The 17,921-nt window shown below is 40.0% G+C and overlaps 1 protein-coding gene across 3 annotated transcripts in view; it reads left to right on the forward strand.

The window, feature by feature from the left end:
• The window catches only part of LOC110844950, a 52,324-nt gene extending 39,517 nt beyond the window's left edge, over positions 1–12,807 (forward strand). For 2 of the 3 annotated variants that reach the window (XM_022091289.2, XM_035847913.1), the window contains 8 exons: positions 4,664–6,939; positions 7,554–8,151; positions 8,887–8,983; positions 10,486–10,560; positions 10,638–10,819; positions 10,891–11,072; positions 11,145–11,268; positions 11,361–12,807. In XM_022091289.2, the coding sequence (XP_021946981.1) occupies positions 4,664–6,939; positions 7,554–8,151; positions 8,887–8,983; positions 10,486–10,560; positions 10,638–10,819; positions 10,891–11,072; positions 11,145–11,268; positions 11,361–11,492 (3,666 nt within the window). In that variant the 3' untranslated portion in view covers positions 11,493–12,807. Of the gene's footprint in view, positions 1–512; positions 1,100–4,663; positions 6,940–7,553; positions 8,152–8,886; positions 8,984–10,485; positions 10,561–10,637; positions 10,820–10,890; positions 11,073–11,144; positions 11,269–11,360 lie in introns of those variants that run through there. The other variant, XM_035847912.1, reaches the window with a different exon arrangement.
• The last annotated feature ends 5,114 nt before the right edge of the window (positions 12,808–17,921 follow it).

Raw genomic sequence — 17,921 nt, forward strand, 5'->3', positions numbered from 1 at the left:
TCGTCGCCGTGCTAGAGAGCGAATCATCTCTGATGTAACGGTCGAAATGTTTTTGATCATCGCATCTCGCGGATCCCCCTCCAACAGTTGAGCTCTTCTACTACCCGTACACGTTCTAAATACCGTTTGGAATGTGGTATTGATGATGAAAGGGAAAGTACCTTCCTCACGTTGACTGAGGATGAGTGACGCTGAATGGCTTTTGGCCTGTTTTGATGGCAGGGTAGGGAGATGAGGTGGAATATTAGGACCTTTTAAATTCCAGTCGTATTCGGATCATCATTGTTGGATACGGATACATAGGTATGCATTCGGCACATAAAGAAACGCAGTCAGGGGACCCTTCCTCCTTTCATCGGAGGAGAGAGAAACCATTCCATTTAAAAATTAAAGGGCACCATTCCAGTACTTCGACATCGTTGAAGAGGGAGAGATCCACTGTTGGAATCGTGCCCGTGACTTGGGCAGATTTTATTTTCGACCAGTAAATATTTTTAGTTGCCCACCAAAAGAAAAAAATGTGTGCAGCAATGCAGTGACATTTTGCACATTTTTGTGTCGACTCTGTGTTTGCAGATGTGCAGATATATTCAGGACTACGTTATCCGGGAAGGAGGAGGAAGTTGCTGCTCTTTGTGCAAGTGACATTTTACACAAATTAAAAGTGAAATTCAACTTTAACGCGGACACATAAATATCTACACTCTGGATTTCGACATGTAAAGAGGGCTAGGTTTTTTTAAAACGGAATATTTGAATACCAATAAAATTCCCGAGAAAGTATGCGCGTTAGTGACACCAAGGGGGACAGAAATATCCGTGCGGTTCGGATGAGCATATAGGCAGCCGAGGTATCAAGTAACCATGTCTCAAACCACTTATAACTTGATCCCGGAGCTTTTTAAACTGTCAAACAAGTCAAAGAGTGAAAGATAAAAGGATCAGCGTGAGAAGTATTACACGTATATGTTGTGGGATCCATAGTTGACCAGAACTCCAGGATCCGGATCCGGGTAACCCATATTCACCACCAAGAAAAGTAGTCTCAAATTCCTACATCCTGGTTCAACCAGTTTGCTCCCCTTCGGAAAAGAAGAAGGTTAATACTTGGTTTTTTTTACCTAGCATTTTATTACGACATTATACATACATCGACTCTGCAAAAGTTCATGAGAGAGACGAAAATAATATAAAAGTCAGCTTGCTTGGAACTGAAACGGGACTGGAATGCATGCCGAGGAGTGAATGGACGGAGGGATGATGGGGATGCATTCATTGAATCTTGTATTTTTCTTGCATGTTTGTTCTCTTACTTCCTCGTTCTTCTTATAGCTTCGTTCCGTTCGCCGATTTCTCTTTCTTTCTTTCTCAGGAAATTGGAAGTCTTTAAGTTCCAGCAGGGTTGGTGGTCCTGGAAAAAAAGCCTCCTCCTGCGGTGGTGCTGGTGGTTTGGTTTGGTTTGGTTTCTCCTTTCCCCTCCAGTTGTGATGAAAGCAAGCAAACTATGACTTGCCCCTCATACATCAACTATCTTCCTTGGGAAAAGAAGTAACCGTGTCCACCGCTGAATAATAAATGATAAGCAGAGAGCTGTTTTTAAATGAGGGTAAAACTAGCGGTGGAGGAATTGGGAAAGTATTGGAAGAAGAAGTGAAGGGATGGATAAGACGAGGCATCGGTCGCTTGGAAATGTGGGAAGTTGGGAATTTCCAATGAGATCATTTCCCAGCTTTTCATCACACGAACCAAAGCTATACACGTGGAAGAAGAAGGAGTGAAACTGACACAGAAGAAGATCCGATCTGTCCCAAGTTCTAATCTGTCTCTCTCTCTTAATGGAGGACAAAACGTGACTACGGCTTGGGAGCTGTCCGAAATGAAGTGCTCCGCAGCAGTGGAACGCTCGCTGGATAATTTTTTATTATATTGGACACCGTCAAAATTTATGAGATGGAAATTTGTCCTCCTTGTTTCTAAGAAGATGTGTGATTTATAGGTTATCTAAGACTGAGTCGTTTATGTGTGGCAAGCTCTCATGTGATGTGACCGTTTTGGACGAATTACTTACAACAAAGTTGCGGACATTTGTAGGAAATTTTTTTACGATGAAAGTAATCCGGCCGATGTACACACACATTTCAGTTTTGATAGAGAACAGAGCTGGAGTTGCTAAAATAAAATCCTAAAAACTAGGCAGTCCTGCACATGCTGAAATGGACAGCATGATTTGCTGACCATGACGAATTTATGTTGGAATAATGCCCTTGTTGAAGAATGGTTTGCACTCATTTCTCAAAGTGTGAGAAGATTTAGAGCACCACTCTGTTATGCATGCGGAATGATGGGTTGTGGACCTAATGGCTTAAGGGCAGGGAACAAATGAGAAGGTCTGCTCAATAAAAATCGCATTTTCTTGCACCAAAAATTCACATATTTCAGTTCACAAGCAGCGTCATTGTGGTGGTGTCGATGTGACAAGATTTGCCCAGTGGCAAAAGCTGGTCCAAAATTCTGCCAAGGCAGGCAACTCCTCCTCCCAAGATCCCCTTTTCACACTTCCACTTCGACCGGGGTCAAGAAGACTGAGAGTGTTTAGACAGGCGACAGACAAGTATTGACGCATTGCTCAAATGTACCACGTCCGAGAAAGTGTGTCCACTTCTTCACGATTCATCTCAGAATTTCGGCCGGCTGCACGAGAGACGATAAGTGATTGACGGACTTGAAAGTGAGTGATACTTGTAACTGGAAGTGCATGGTGGGGAAGTTCTGCACAAACAATTGCCACGAAATGGCTTAAGATGTCATGGTTGAACTATATTTTCAATTTTCTTCGTTTGGTTTGGTCTTAGTTTTTTTTCGATACTTTTAGGCGAGGATATTATTGGGCTTGCAAAAAGAAAGTGGCAAAGTGTTCAATTTTATTACTCCGTCATCAAAGAGACGGTTAAGCCGACGTGTCAATAAATTGAGCAATTTTCCATTGAGAGATGATTTTCGTTTCGGGAGGGATCAAACCCTTCATGAATGATTGACGGGAAAATGTTGAGAGGTGAAAACAAAACAACAATGCAGTGAAAGGTCTCGAGAGGAGAAAGCATTTTGATCGTCATTTATTCGTTATTCTGTCCATACTCGAATTTTCAGGACTTATGTAACCGTCGTGTCCGTCCGACGTGACGTAACTCTTGTTAAACTGGTCTGATCGACTTGAGACTTGGTAGACACGTACTATGAGGAAAATTACGAATCAATTTGGAGTCCATCCGGGGACCAGTGGTGCTCACATGCTTACCATTAGTCCTTGGTGCAGAATATTTGGAATTGTCATATTTAGAAGGCTGCTATTTATTCGGGATATTGGTCGTGTTTATGTACTAAACTAAAAACAAGTATAACAACCAAACTATTCAGTTAGTCATGATTGATGGTAAAATGATCTACGTGAAACTGTAGCATTTTTGACAATGGACGAATTTTATACGCTATGCACATTGTATAAGTATCTATTGACCGTGATGTTAAGCCTACTTAACACCCATTCATCTACTCCTATTCATCTACATCCATCGAATTCCTTACTTTCACTTACTTACAATTTTGTATTTGAAATTTGCATGCAGATTGTAGATACATTCCTGTCAAAATTCTCTCTCTTCGACTCAACAGTATTATTTCCCTAGGACTATCTGTAGGATGACCAGGATCCACTTTGTAGTACTGAATTTTTTAAGGCTGCAGCTCGTTGGGGATTATCTCGTCCATAAAAAAACAAGTACAAGTACAGGTTCACAGTCCCCTTCGTTTTCTTGGTGAAGAGAGGAGGCTATTTGCAGGGAATGATATATGCAAGAAGTGACTACCCTCCAAAAGTAGCTTCCTCCTCGGACTATGTACACGACCAGGAAGAATATTTGATCAATATTCCAAGTTTTCCAGCAAAACTCTTTTCTTGGCTCTTAACCTTGTTTTGCTCATCAAGTCTCCCAGAAATTCAACTTGACGTTCTTAAATATGCAATAATTTTAAAAGTTAGGGAGGAACTTTGACCCAATGAAGTGGATCAATTGACTAAACGTGACAAAGTTTTCTCAGTTTAAAGTTATAATCGAATATAGAAAATTTGCATAGTTTCAAAGTTGCAGGATCGCGGAGGTTTAAAAGTTTGGCTAAACTATGGGAAAGTGTTACGTAGGAATGTGTAAGTTTTATCCTCTTCATTACCCTCGATCATCACTGGGCGAGACTATTGATGGAGAAAACGTTGATGAAAGTCGTGTTTGTTTGTCAACCCGACTTTCATTTCAAATCACATCCATCCATCCATCTATTTCGCCTCGGTTTGAAAGTGCTTTTGAGATAGAGCGACCAGCATGAAAGGCAATTTCACAAGGCCAATATTGGAGATCACCCTCTGAGCTTTGGCTTCATTTCGCTGATCGCTGCATACAAAGAGTTTTGACAGCTATGCATGACTGACAGGTATCAAGCAGCTTACGTATAAATCTATTTATCTGCACGTCAATTTTAAAGTGGTTATTTTCTGAAACACGCGAAATTCTACTGCAAATATGTCCTAATTCTACTTCCAGCATATAATAATCTAAGCTGCGATGAATACCGAATGATTGACTAATTCCTCCTGATTTTGATTACTTTTCAGATGGCTTCTGCAAGCACGTATCGAAGTCCTTTGTCAGTCCCGACCCAAATTGATCCGTCGCAAAAACGTGACACGCCCACCAACTTTCCCTCCACGTCCAACTACAATTCTTGCCCCTTTCGCCGAAGTCGTAGTCGAGTCCTTTATGATTCCGAGTATGCAACTGGAACGTCATGGGAATTTCGCAGGATTGACTCGCCCCAATTGTATCAAACGCAAATGCATCTCTCCGTCCTCCGGTCCCCTCAAGTGAACATTAACAGTTCCCGTTTGAACTGCTCCCCGCTTCCCGTGATGATTGCTGACTCTTCTCCCGGAGTTCATCATCACCGGAGCATTCCCTCCCCTCCCACGAAAGACGACTTAAGCGACGGAAGCCGGAACTCGACTGGGAGTTCGACAGGAAGTCATCGAAGTCAGGACTCTGGTTTTTCCGACACTGGAGAAACGAGACCATCTCGACGCAACTTGTCAATAGCTTCGTCTCCCCATCTACTTCAGAATCTCAGCAATTCTCCCTCCCTCCAATTGCAGCACAACCAATTCATGGCCGCAGTGTCGTCCAGGGGTAGCAACAACAGCAACGGGAACATTGTGGTTGACTCGTTTTGCGGCGTGGATTCAAATTTGAATTACTTATCGTCCAATGGAACGTGTCAGCAGCACTTGCGAGGCAGGACATCGGCCACGTTTATCCACACGCACGATCTGAACCACCCACACCACCTTTACCAACAACATGATGCTCATCAGCCTCCCTATTCTCTGGCTAATGGCAACAACCACGTGTACGAATGTTACTCTAATCCAGTACCCAGCCCGATACCGCACACGGGGTCAGGATGCGGCGGAAAAGTAATGACGATCAGGAGGAGTGGATCCACCTTCACGCTGCCCAAGGAAGCTCACACCCCTCACCCAACGGACTACGTCGAGATTAACGGAAATGGTGTCGTGGTTGGTGAAAATTGTTCTAATTGCATCTACCAAGAGATCGTCTTATCGCAGCATCAAAGCCAGTCACCTCCTCCACAAGGAGTCCACTCCTCGTATCATAAGAATGGAAGCAATTCCTCTCAGCAGCAGCAGTACCAACAACTACACAACGTTCATTACCACTTGAGTCAGAATCGGTCAAGTGCCGGAAATTACGCTTTGTACAGCACCATTTCTCCAGCGTCCGACGCAGCGGAACAAAATGGTCACTTGGGGCATCCCATTTGTTCATCTACACCGAAACGTGGAGGAAATCTGTCTCCATCTTCCAATCCTTCCTCTCGATTGTCCATAATGAAAAAGATTGACAACTTTGAAAGCCTCAACAAAAACCAGCGAGCTCTGGACAACAATAACAATAGTAGCAACTCAAACTCCTCCGCCAATGTGGTCAGCTCGTCTCCCACGTCGGCAAAAAAGGTCAAAAATTCTCCAAAGAATCTCAACCATCAGTTGTCCTCAAGCTCTCAGGTTTCTTCACCTGCTCCTTCAACTCCTGCAGCAAATACTTCCTCCTCCTCCACGGTATCGCATTATGAGAAGCATCATAGTAGCAAAGGCTCAAAGAAACACTACAAACTCTCGCTTTCTTCCCTGTCATCCTCCAACCCCCAAAAATCGCCTCAGTCAAACATATCCGCGTCTTCACAAGTTTCAACGAGTGGGAACAAAACCGTGGTGTCGCGGGGACCCCTTCCTCTCCCTCCCACGCCGGAAGCTCATCCCCCACAAACCAGCAGCCATGAAAACAACAGCTTTACTCCCAACGAGGTTTCAACCTATGCTAGTCACTCACAACTCAAGTCGTGTATCAAAAGCAGTCCCAAATGGAAGAATATTCCCAAGGGGTACAAACGCGTGTCCACTCGTGACCTGGCAGTCTCCTGCACGTCCGATGCAGGCGTTCAAACTTGCTCTTCGGACGGGACGATCGTGGTCAAGTCACACTTTGACAACGAATCCATGAGGCTGTGGCTGCACGAATTAAGATCTCAGACAGAAAATGAATGTTTCTACATGTTGCAAACCAAGTCCATAATTTCCGAAGAGGACAATGCCAACAACCAGAAGAAACACCAACAAATGACCACTGTCACTTCCAACGCGTCCGATTCTGACAGTGGGACGTATGGGTCGCAAGGTAGTAGATCGTCGGGATCCGATACGAAGAAAAAATCCGTGGTGGAAGCCATTCACAGCATTTCTGCTCCATTAATGAGCATCAAGAATGTCGAGCAAATGGCCAACGTCGTTTCTGCAGAGTTTGCCAAGATTTGCAAGTAAGTATTTATTATTCACATATGTATAAATTGTACTACACATTTTTACCCTAAATCAGGCGAGAATGGTTTCTAAAAGGTTTTACGAGTTGATTGATTGATAATTGATGTGCATTATTTTACCCCCGAATCACTTAACATGATCTCACCTACAGCACCATGTGTTTAGCGAGAAAAAAACTGTGAGAATGGAAAGGGTGCCATGAATTATGAATGCATGAGCTCTCTTTGACCAACATTGTCAGAAATAATTATATGTTTCTGATTGCGCCAATAACTGGAATCACGATATTCCATTATTCACCCTCAAGCTAATCGACAGTAAGAATAAGACTGCAAACTTTTCCTCAATCGCCTAACACCTGCTGCTGCATACGTGAAACTCGTATCAAAAAACCTGAACAATTAACCAACTAAATAATGATCCCATGCAGCTCCTAATCTCCCACAGTTGTCGAGTATTCCAAAACTGCGGAATAATAAATTATGTGCGAAATCAATCTGCTAAAACCTTTATCTATTCTCACATCGTTTCAAACAGATTATTGATTACACGCGAATAAATCTTGATTTTAATGACTGTCGTGTTAATGATAAATGTTTTAATTTTCCAGAAATATCGAATTTGGTTTCTTATCACAAGTGCCTCGCTTAGTTCAGAACCTTGTCAGTTATGTGGAAGAATTCCTCCGAACGTTTCAAGGAACATCGGTCTTCGGAAATCTTCAAAAGTTGGAGCACAAATTGTCCCGGTCGTGTCGTCGCCTCCACCGATCGGCTCAAGTGATGATGGAGATTTCTGGAAACTCGTCCGAATACAAGCAGCCCACCAGCGTGCATTCCATCATCGAGTCTGAAAACATGAAGAAGGGGGAAGGTTATCACGTCGCGGTGAGCGAGGTGGTCGACGGCATCGTCACGGTGGGCAACCTATTCAGCCAAGTTGTTGACTTGAGACTGACACGAGATTTGACCTGCGTCCTGGACACGGTGGAAGGAGGCGGAGTTCCTGCAAAAGTTGCGCTAAAATCCTTCGCCAACATTCTGATGGACGGAGGCAACCACTTGTGTCGGCTGGCATCCGAGATTCGCACGGTTCGAGGGATGCTCAGTGTCATTTTGGACGCCAAAGACGACTACTTAATAATTCTTTCACTTCGGTGTTTAGCCACCGTTCTCTGCGTTGGAGAAGCAGTCAAGGATTTCGATCGGGTAAGTGGTGCATCGTTTCGTATCCGGTTGGACCACAGCTTGGTGGACCAATAACTTGTTAAAGTGGGGATGCAGAGAGTGTGACATTTCTGGAGAGGAGTGTGTACGTGTGGTATTCATTTCTGGACAAAGTTTCCTTAACGCAGCTACACAGTCTGGCCTTGCTCCAAGATCATTACAGTCAAAATTTTGTGTTTAATGAACTTTGAATGTTTACTAGTAAATTTACGCCTTAAAAAATGGTCGGAAATTCCCATCCACAACCCATCCGGTTAAGGAGACGTATTACATATTTTCGTTTTCATAGTGGTTACACTCATAACCTTCCATCTCATGGACGCGATATTTATGTGGTAAAAATTATGTATTTACCGGAACCGTGATGGCTTTATTACCAAGTCTCATAATCATTTTCAAATAGTATTTACTTTGAGTATGAAATTTACATGGTTTTCATTCATCGAGACGTTGATAAACTATTGACTCATTACTATTAATATTTTGGATAGAACGAGGCAAGGGAATTTCCCTGACCAGAACCGAAACCTAAACCCAAACCATTTTTCGAGCATTTAGAATCAATACCACTCTTGCCGCGGACGTTGCCTATATTTTGTCTGCAAAACCACAAAAGTTTATTAAACCGTGATGGATGAAATAATGCAACTTTTTTTGCTTTCTTAGATCTCTTAACATCTTCAATATGCAATGTTTTTAATGCGAAATGTTTTACAGGCGAGCGGATTCGAAATTGTGGCAGATTTTATGTATGAACCAATGTACTCCTTCGACCTCAAGATTGAAGCGGTTGCCGTCCTGACACAAGCAACGGGTAAATAGTCAACAAACAATGTTTTATATATACGAATACTAAAGGTAAACTATTCTATTTTTTTGCGTTTCGCATCTTTCCCGTCTGCATACTCCTTTGTCCATTTCTTGTTGATGAAATATTCCCGATTTTTTGTTGGAAAATGATGACCAATCGTCTCCAATATTTGCAAGAGCTGGACCTCACAACTTTTGATCAGACGTAATGATTTCTGCGAATTATGGTGACATTTTGAGTTGGTGACAACTCTGGAGGCTACCTTCATGATATGGCCAGTTGGTTCATCCGAACTATAAATTGGGATTGGGACTGCCTTCTCAGGATCAAAAGTCCACCCGTCCAGGAATTGAGATACATAACTGCATCCCGTACTGATCATTACCCCTTTTTTTCATTTTCAGCTGCGATGAAGTTTTTATCAAATATTCTATGTGCGGCCACTTTAACGTCCTTGCATCCTGTAACATCAATACTCATGTCCTTGACTTCCTTTGTCTCCTCATTTATCCATGTTATCATGTACAACTGTTGATTTTTCTCATTATCTAAGATATGAACAACTATTATTTTTTTTATAATGGCAAAATTAATTGAAACTAACCTGGTCGTTTCTTTTTCTTAAATTTGTCATGTTTGACGTACTTGTCCTCACCCTCAGCAAAAAAATTGGCACCTTCAGAGATCATAAAATGAGCATTCTTTACATGTCTAACTAGATTGTTCAAGGTGGCACAAGAAACGTCGCATTCTTCACAAATATAAGGATTGAGGACTGAAAGTAGAACGAATCTCAAATTATTTATTTTTATCCACAATTTGTAAATAAATTGTCAACTTCCACTCACATAAATGCTTTATCTTGATGTGATCTGTAATTAGGGCTCTGTCCCTTACCACAGACTCGGCATTTGTAATTTTTTACTCCATCTTGGATTGTACAGTTTTCCACCGTAATTTTCTGGAAAGAAGGCCCTCTCATCTTCTCATAGTATTCCATCTAAAATAAATAATAATAATAATACACGCAGTACATTGAAATAAATATTTAAACTTACATTTGGCCTGATCATTTCCTGAATGACCGAGTTCGCTGTTTTTTTGCTGGATGAGCTGCAATCTTTGGTAGAGTCCAAAACAGCTTCAAGAATTTCCTTGTACCGAAGAGCAAGAAACGTATCTCTTGCGGTTGGGGAATTACTTGGGGATGTCATTTTGAAGATAACTTTATTTTGTTATTGAGTTAGATAGGAGTAGCATATGGGAGTTAGCACAGCAGTGAGCCGAGTTTTATCAATACGTTGTATGCACGATCAACACAGGCCAGCATACGGAATAAGTGGGAAGGGAAAAATGAGAAGAGTTAAGAAAGTCTCCCCTAGTATAAAATATCGGCATTTATGTCCTACATTTTATTTGTTTTTCATACATTTGTTTTTTTCGAATCTCTACAATATATCACAATGTTCTGCTGATCCCACAATTGAGCCTCAATCTCCTTTCAGATCCGTGGATCGATTTGGAAACCTCGTTAAGTACTTTGGGCGCAAATTTGGAGAAGATCGTGGTAGCGTTGACAAGTAAGGAGTGCAAATTTATCGCCTTGTTGTACCAGGATTTAATATTAAGCCCAACTTTTTACCATTATTCTCAACAGATCTAATTTCTGGCTGCAAATCGTCCGAAGAACCGTTCCTACTCATCGTCGCAGCCATTTCCAACCTCACGTTTTTGGAAGTTTCTTCCGTAGAAATCCTCCGAAGGTGTAATACCGTTTCTTACATTATCAACGTAATTGAGACGACGGGCTGCAACTTTTCCGTCTTTGTTTTGGACCACGTAAGTTACATAATTCCATTCAACGTTGGCAATCGGATGGGATTTGAAATTTTATTTGCTGGCAATTTTAGGTTGCTACTATTTTAGCAAATATGGCAGGCGTTGAGTCATGTCGGGATTGCATTGTGAAATCTGGAGGTATTCATGCCCTGCTCAAATTTCTCCAAAAACGACCCACACCCACTCTCGAATCTGCGGCGGAAATCATGGCGTGTGAACGAGTCCAACAAAAATCTACGATTGCAATGTCAAGGTAACTGCTTATCAAAAAGTTACCCATGAATATCTTATGATGATAAGTGCTTGACAAATTAATTCCCGACAGACTATGTGCCGAGGAAGGGGTGGCTCAGCTTATTCTGGAAAGAGGAGGACTCCATCGACTCATCCAACTTTCTCGTAACGAAAAGGAACGAAATTATTCGGACGGAGTTTTAATCGCTGCTTTGGTATAAAAAAATAGATCCCATTTTCCCATTAGTTCTCCAACTAACACGAAATAAATTAAATGTAGGACTTGTTTTATTTATTTTTTATTTAGGCGACACTACGAAAACTGGTCTCCATTTGTGGCGATGGTGCAATTCAAGGACTGCAAGCGGATGATTTAATCCAACCACGACTTTTGGACTCATTTCTCCTTTACTCCTCTCGTCAGGAGAGCTACGTTTAAGATGACGTGAATTTATACTGTTTAGGTGCATACGTTACACCGTCCAGAATTAGAATAATAATACGTTGTAAAAATAGCACTATTAAATATCTATTACGAATCCTCACCCCGTGCTGGAAATGCATGGAAATTTGGAAATGAATGGCAATTGCAGATTATACATACATGCATAAATATTTAGGTATGTCTCCACACAATCTGAACTGTGTTGTGCATAACTATATTTTAATACGCATTAAAAATAAACAGGAATGTGTCCTTGACTTCCGATCACATACCGATGAATTTTTGCGTAGAATGTTAAGCTCTTCTTTGTAACTCTGATAAACCAAAATGTGCCTTCAAGTTTTTTAGAATCTTGTTCACGCTTTAAAATTTTGTGTGTGCAATTTTCATCGAGTTGTGAATCCAGTATGTTTTTGCGTATGTAGGTAATTTAATTCCTAACTTAACCCTTTTGTAAATCTTCATGCTTGGAATTTTTGCCTCATTTTGGAAACTTTACCTGGTTTTTAAATAGAAATTTGGTACATCTTCATACTTGGAATTTTGTCCGGTTTTTGGAATGTTGTTTCATTTTAGAAATTTTGCCTGGTTTTTAGAAATATTGTTCCTTATCAATTATACATAAAACTATGACTATAACTATGAAAAGGGAGTCCTCTATTTTATTTGCGGTAGGATTTTAATTGATCAGGATTGCCATACATAAAATATATATTTAATAAAAGTACGAATATTTATGAGTGAGGTACATACGTCACGATGAATGACTTAAATTATTAATTTGACTATAATGCAGTAAAATTAAGTAAAAAAAATGTGGGCGAAAGGAAATTCTGCATTGGATAATAAAAGTGCATACATGATAATTTTTTTGTGAATTTCATAACCAATATTTGTTCCAGGTTTTCTCTCGATAATTTCAGAAAATATATAATTTTTGTACAAGTATGACATTATTTGATTGAGATATTGTTTATGCCATCAAACCAAATATGCAAATATTATGTAGCACATCCCCATGAACTTATATAACTTATATAACTTAACTCCACTAAAGTCAACTCGTCAGAAAAGCAAATAAACATTAATTGCAATAATTTTGTACAAACTATCCTTGGTCAGGTACTTATCTTAACATTTTTTTTGTAAATTTTTGTAAATTTTTGCTAATCAATGTATATGCATTGTAATTGTAGTTATTTGTATATAATTTTATAATTAGTTGAGCTTACAGATTGATTGCTATTAATTTAAACCATGCAACATAAATTGTTATTTCAAAGTATTACAATAAATTCAGTCATTCGAACAACTGTGCCTTATAAATCACATCAATAATAAAATCTATCTCAACCTGAGATATCACATGCAAATTCATATTTAATGAGTAATAGAAAACACTGAAAAATTTTACAGTAAAACCAAGGTACAAATCTGCCCAGCCCAACTTTTCCAGGTACACAAATTACAGCTAGTTTGACAATCCTGAGTCTATGCTAATACTAGCTAAACATCATCTTTTTGGTCCTTCTCTTACAGCGTTACTTCCGGATTTCTTGGCGGCGTACTGTAATATTATTACACTATGCAAATTAAGAGTTATGCCAGCCGTAATCTCTGCAATGAGACAAATTTAAATTTAATTATGACTTTCCTAAAAAGTTAAATATTTTCACCAAAGTTGAATCGATTTTAGCTCCATCGTTTGATCCGAAGGGGATGAATATCATGTGTACACATAAGAATGTGGCTGTATTGCATCAACCTTCACATTGACATTGTCTGAATGAGCACGTTTGATCCTGCACATTTATGTACATCGGCATTACTTGCATCTTTCTGCATCCAATAGCAATATGCGGTAAAATTGCTTCAAGTAAATTCAACCCTCATTGTAATCCACACACAGCATTATAAGTATTTATTATAGCATCCCTTAACTACTTAACAGGAAAACTGGCTCGTAACTTCAGGACATGCATAAAAATACCTTAGAAAACGCTTGGTTAACTACTCGGAAAGAAAAATGGAAATAAATATTTTACAGGAGCCGCTAATTATGAGAATACTCTTGTACATTGTTACATTGCAATGTCCTTTTCGTTTTTACCCATGAGAAAATTGAGACATTATGAGAAAATCAGGTGAAAGAAAAAACTGCAAGTTAACTATTTTTTACAAGATATTTACTAATGATTAATTAAATATGTAAGTAGTTGAACCATTTTTTAATGCAGTGGTATAACTCAATCTGAGTAGTCTTACTTAAAAATTGCATGCGCATCCAGCGTGTTGGTTTGTTACATGTACATAACTAACAAGGTGACCATCTTCCATCAGTATCTGCAAAATTATTAGTGCGGCCAGACAAAGTGGTGACTAGAGAAAATAATCATGCTACAGAACGAGAGCTTTTCAACCATCCATCCATCCAGCATGACTTTTGGTCCGTCAGTATTTACTAAAATGGTATCCGACCTACGAATGAATATAAAATCTGAACGTAGTATTGCATGAACCTGACCCACGCATTTCATGTAACTGCACCACTACACCACATCATAAAATACACACCCCTTCACATCATCATAATGAACGAGCTACATATCTATGTACGTCTGCCTCTGCTGACTTACGGTTGCAAAAATAATTTTGGTTTTATTTCCCCAAACATTGGAAAATTGCACAATACACGGAGCTATATCTCATCTTCATCATCATTCCTCACACTCATGAGGCAAGTCCAATGTCCAACTGCTCGATGTTAAATAAAACAATAACGTATGTACATACATATGGCAGCAGACATGGTTGGCTGGGCTTGTATCCAGGCGAATTGTTTGTGTATCTCTGTATACAAAGGTTGCTACATTTTTGCCACAATTTTGCCATACACATGACCACTCAAAGCGTCGTCTAATAAGGGGGCCGTACGTAAAGCGTGTGATCGATGGTGACCCTGCCCCCGTGGGGTGACCTGTACCCGTCTTGTTACGATCATCGTGGGAAGGATAGGACGCCCTGACCTCTACCCCCCTCAAATTCTCCTTCGCTCTGCACAGTCCCCAAGTTGTCGTCGTTTAATTTAACGTGCGGTCCTGACCATGCACATTTTCTCCAGCACCACCACCACCACCACCACGAAACTAACTACTGTACTTACATTGCAGTATTGCATATGATGGTCACATAAATAATTAAGTTGTATCCAACCGCCTTGCACGACATGTATTTCCCCACAAAATCGCCAAGCTCTCTCTCTCTCGCCTTTACGTTTGAAAACCTGTTTCAACTTGGCACAAATCCAAGTAAATTTATACGTGATGAGTATCCGAGTGATTAGTGCGGATGCCTTTTATTCCACCTTGGCGAAAGGCTTGGAAACAGAAATAGCAGCTCAACCAATTTTGATCGGGGTGATGATAAATATGACAACATATGGATGGCGCTAATTCTAGCATATTTATAAACTACGGTAATTAACCAGTTGTCAAGTAAAGTTCCCAAAATAATTTGCACATTATGGTAAAACTGTCCATATAAGTAAGTACGAAATCAAGAAGCTTTAAGGTTTAAGAGAAACATAAACATTCAAAGATTAAACGTCAGCAGATGAACTTGAATAAATCCATATGTATCATTTAGAATTATATAATTATACAATTTCCAACAAACTGAAAGGAAATCCCAGAAATTTCCACATCATTCGAACGGTTTTCGATTTCATAGGTGAAGAGGAACCATCACCTCATAAAATTCAGCTCGTTCAAAAACGATGCAATATTTATGGGAGTGACATTAGCGTTGAAACCGTACGCCATAAAGTGCTGCTTAAATAACTCCATACATACGTCTGCAAATAGATAGGTGTGTGCGTGCATTAGAGACACAATTGGTGCACCTGGAACCTCAGCTAGAATAAATTGACTAGCTTTTTTAAATCCACCAACGAATCATGCAACTTTTTGTGGACCGATGTGATGCTTTTTGAACAAGGGAAATAAATTGCAGAAATTGACTGGAATCTGACCTACAACAACTGGAAACCTATTGGACAAGTCCTCCTCTCTTCCATCCTTATAATAAAACTATTAAATGTGCTCCAGGATAAAAATGTGGCTTCATTTGCCATAAAACTTGGCATTCAAATGACATCAGTTTGTACGTAGTTCTCACAAATTAGCCAAAGTCCTACAACTTATTTAGCTTCCTTACAAGTGTTTCTACATGTGTTCCAGAGTCTGACATTTTACGTATTTAGCAGCCAAGATTTGTCACACATTTCCATAATTTGATGCGAACTTCAGATATCGCAAAAGTGGTGATGGAGATTGAGTAGTCGATCATCGCATGTAATCCGCCGCCCTGTCCGTCCGTCCATCACTCAAGTTTCCACTCCCACAAAATGGAATATGTTAGGAAATAAGTTACAATGCAAATCTGCCGTCTTTTTCCTTTTGTAACTTTATTATTATTATTTTTTTGAGTTTTCGCAATTTGTGTCAAGTTCGCTTTCGATGGGAATTTATTTAATTTCAAAATACAGGAACAAAACAAGGAAATATATTGGTTCTAAATGTATTCAAATTTATGCTAAGTTAAAAACAGATGTGTCAATAATGATGAATATTTACTACGAGATTTTTTTCCAGGTTTGAGCATTTTTTTAAAATAAGTAGTTTGCATATTACTGAAAAAAAAGAAGTTGACAAGCAAGCAATTCGTCATAATGGCCATTAAAAAAATTGCTATCAACATCACTACCTATCTATTTTCAGAATGAATCTCATATCAATTAAGGCTTATCAGCCGAATATAATAATAATCAGGCGATCATTATCATCTGACATTCGGTCGGTCTAATATTATTATAGTTGGTTAAACACATTAAATGTTAAAATGTTAAAATGTGACAGTTTTACATCGCCAGGACTCAGATTTCTCTGCTTTTCAGCCTCAGATGGCGACTTCTTGCCATAATTTCGTAGCAAGTTGTCTCATCCCCACAGAGAACGGACTCTGCTAGGGGCTGTACACAGTGACATTGCCATTCCGTATGGCTGGGCTCACCCTGTCACGAGACAGCACCTACCCCGTACTAACACCGAGCCGAGTAGGATTAGCAATAGCTTCCCGGCCAGAGGAATCGAACGTGTGACTGCGTGGTGACAATCCTACCCTCGTACCTCTGAGCCATAGGGCTTTGCTTGCATTGCGCTGGCTGTCTACATGGCCAACCAAATGATGCATGCAAGCTGCAAATGTTGCAATTCTGATATTTTAGACACATCTCCCAAACAATAATAACACAGATCGAGATAAGTATTTAGAGTCGCAAGTGGGCAACCAAACCAGATTTATTAAGCCAAGTCCTGTTCCAGATCAGCCTCAACTCATTTCACTTTACGACTCCGTATCTCGCAACATCATGCAAAGTGTGATCATCATGTCCAATCAAATAAATGCTGGTCCCCATCATCATCATCCCCAGTCCGACCGAACAGCAGCTTTTTGATGTGATAACTTATTCACTAAATCTGCACAAGAACTTTAAATCCCACGAAGCAGAGCTGAGCATAATCATTCCTCTGGTAAAACTCATGTTCCGCAAGTCATCATATGCTGTAAACCATGGTTATTCGATGTAAAAAAAACACCATCATTAAGCACAGAATTACCAATAGCTAGTTAACCATGTATGCAGGAAAATGGTTGAGAGCACTAATAAGTAAGATGTGTATAGCAGATTAGTTGTATCCATTAGTTGGTTAGTTAACAGGGTGACACAAATTCTCAAACCTTCTGAAGACAAGTTTTCGCAGGAGCTGGAGGAGCAGCAGCACATCCTGTCCTCCTGGTAGGATTGGATAATGGAGATAATATGTAATAGTTGCGGCAGGCAGGAGACATGATGAGCAACAGACAAGTAACCTAGTGCCCTATTGACTTTGACATTGAATAACCTACAATTCAAACTGCATACAATTGCAGAGAGAAGAACAATGAAGCACATTCATTCCGCCATCCATTACATGAGGGATCTGCATGATATTACCATTACACGATCCCACAAGAACACTCCCTTATCCTCCTCTCCGCCTATCTCGCTCTGTATTATTTGCAAAAATAATCGCTCCCGAAAGAACGAGCATGATAGGAACGCCTTAGTGATACAAAAGTATGTATCCAAACACGGACTTTGATTCCGCTATAAATTTGTACTTCAATCCATCACACCGATTTTCAAAATGTATGTATTTAGAAGTGATGATGATATGTAATGGTACGATATTTAGTATTTATTTTCCAGGCGCAAGTATGCATCACTTCGTTATATAAGTTTGGAGCATACCGATATTGAGCAAACGTCTAAGACATGCATGCAGCAAAGTCGAGCAATTTCATATAAATTCGTACTGGGCC

The sequence above is a fragment of the Folsomia candida genome, unplaced genomic scaffold (assembly GCF_002217175.1).
Source record: "Folsomia candida strain VU population unplaced genomic scaffold, ASM221717v1 Fcan01_Sc002, whole genome shotgun sequence".
Classification (NCBI taxonomy): Eukaryota; Metazoa; Arthropoda; class Collembola; order Entomobryomorpha; family Isotomidae; genus Folsomia; species Folsomia candida.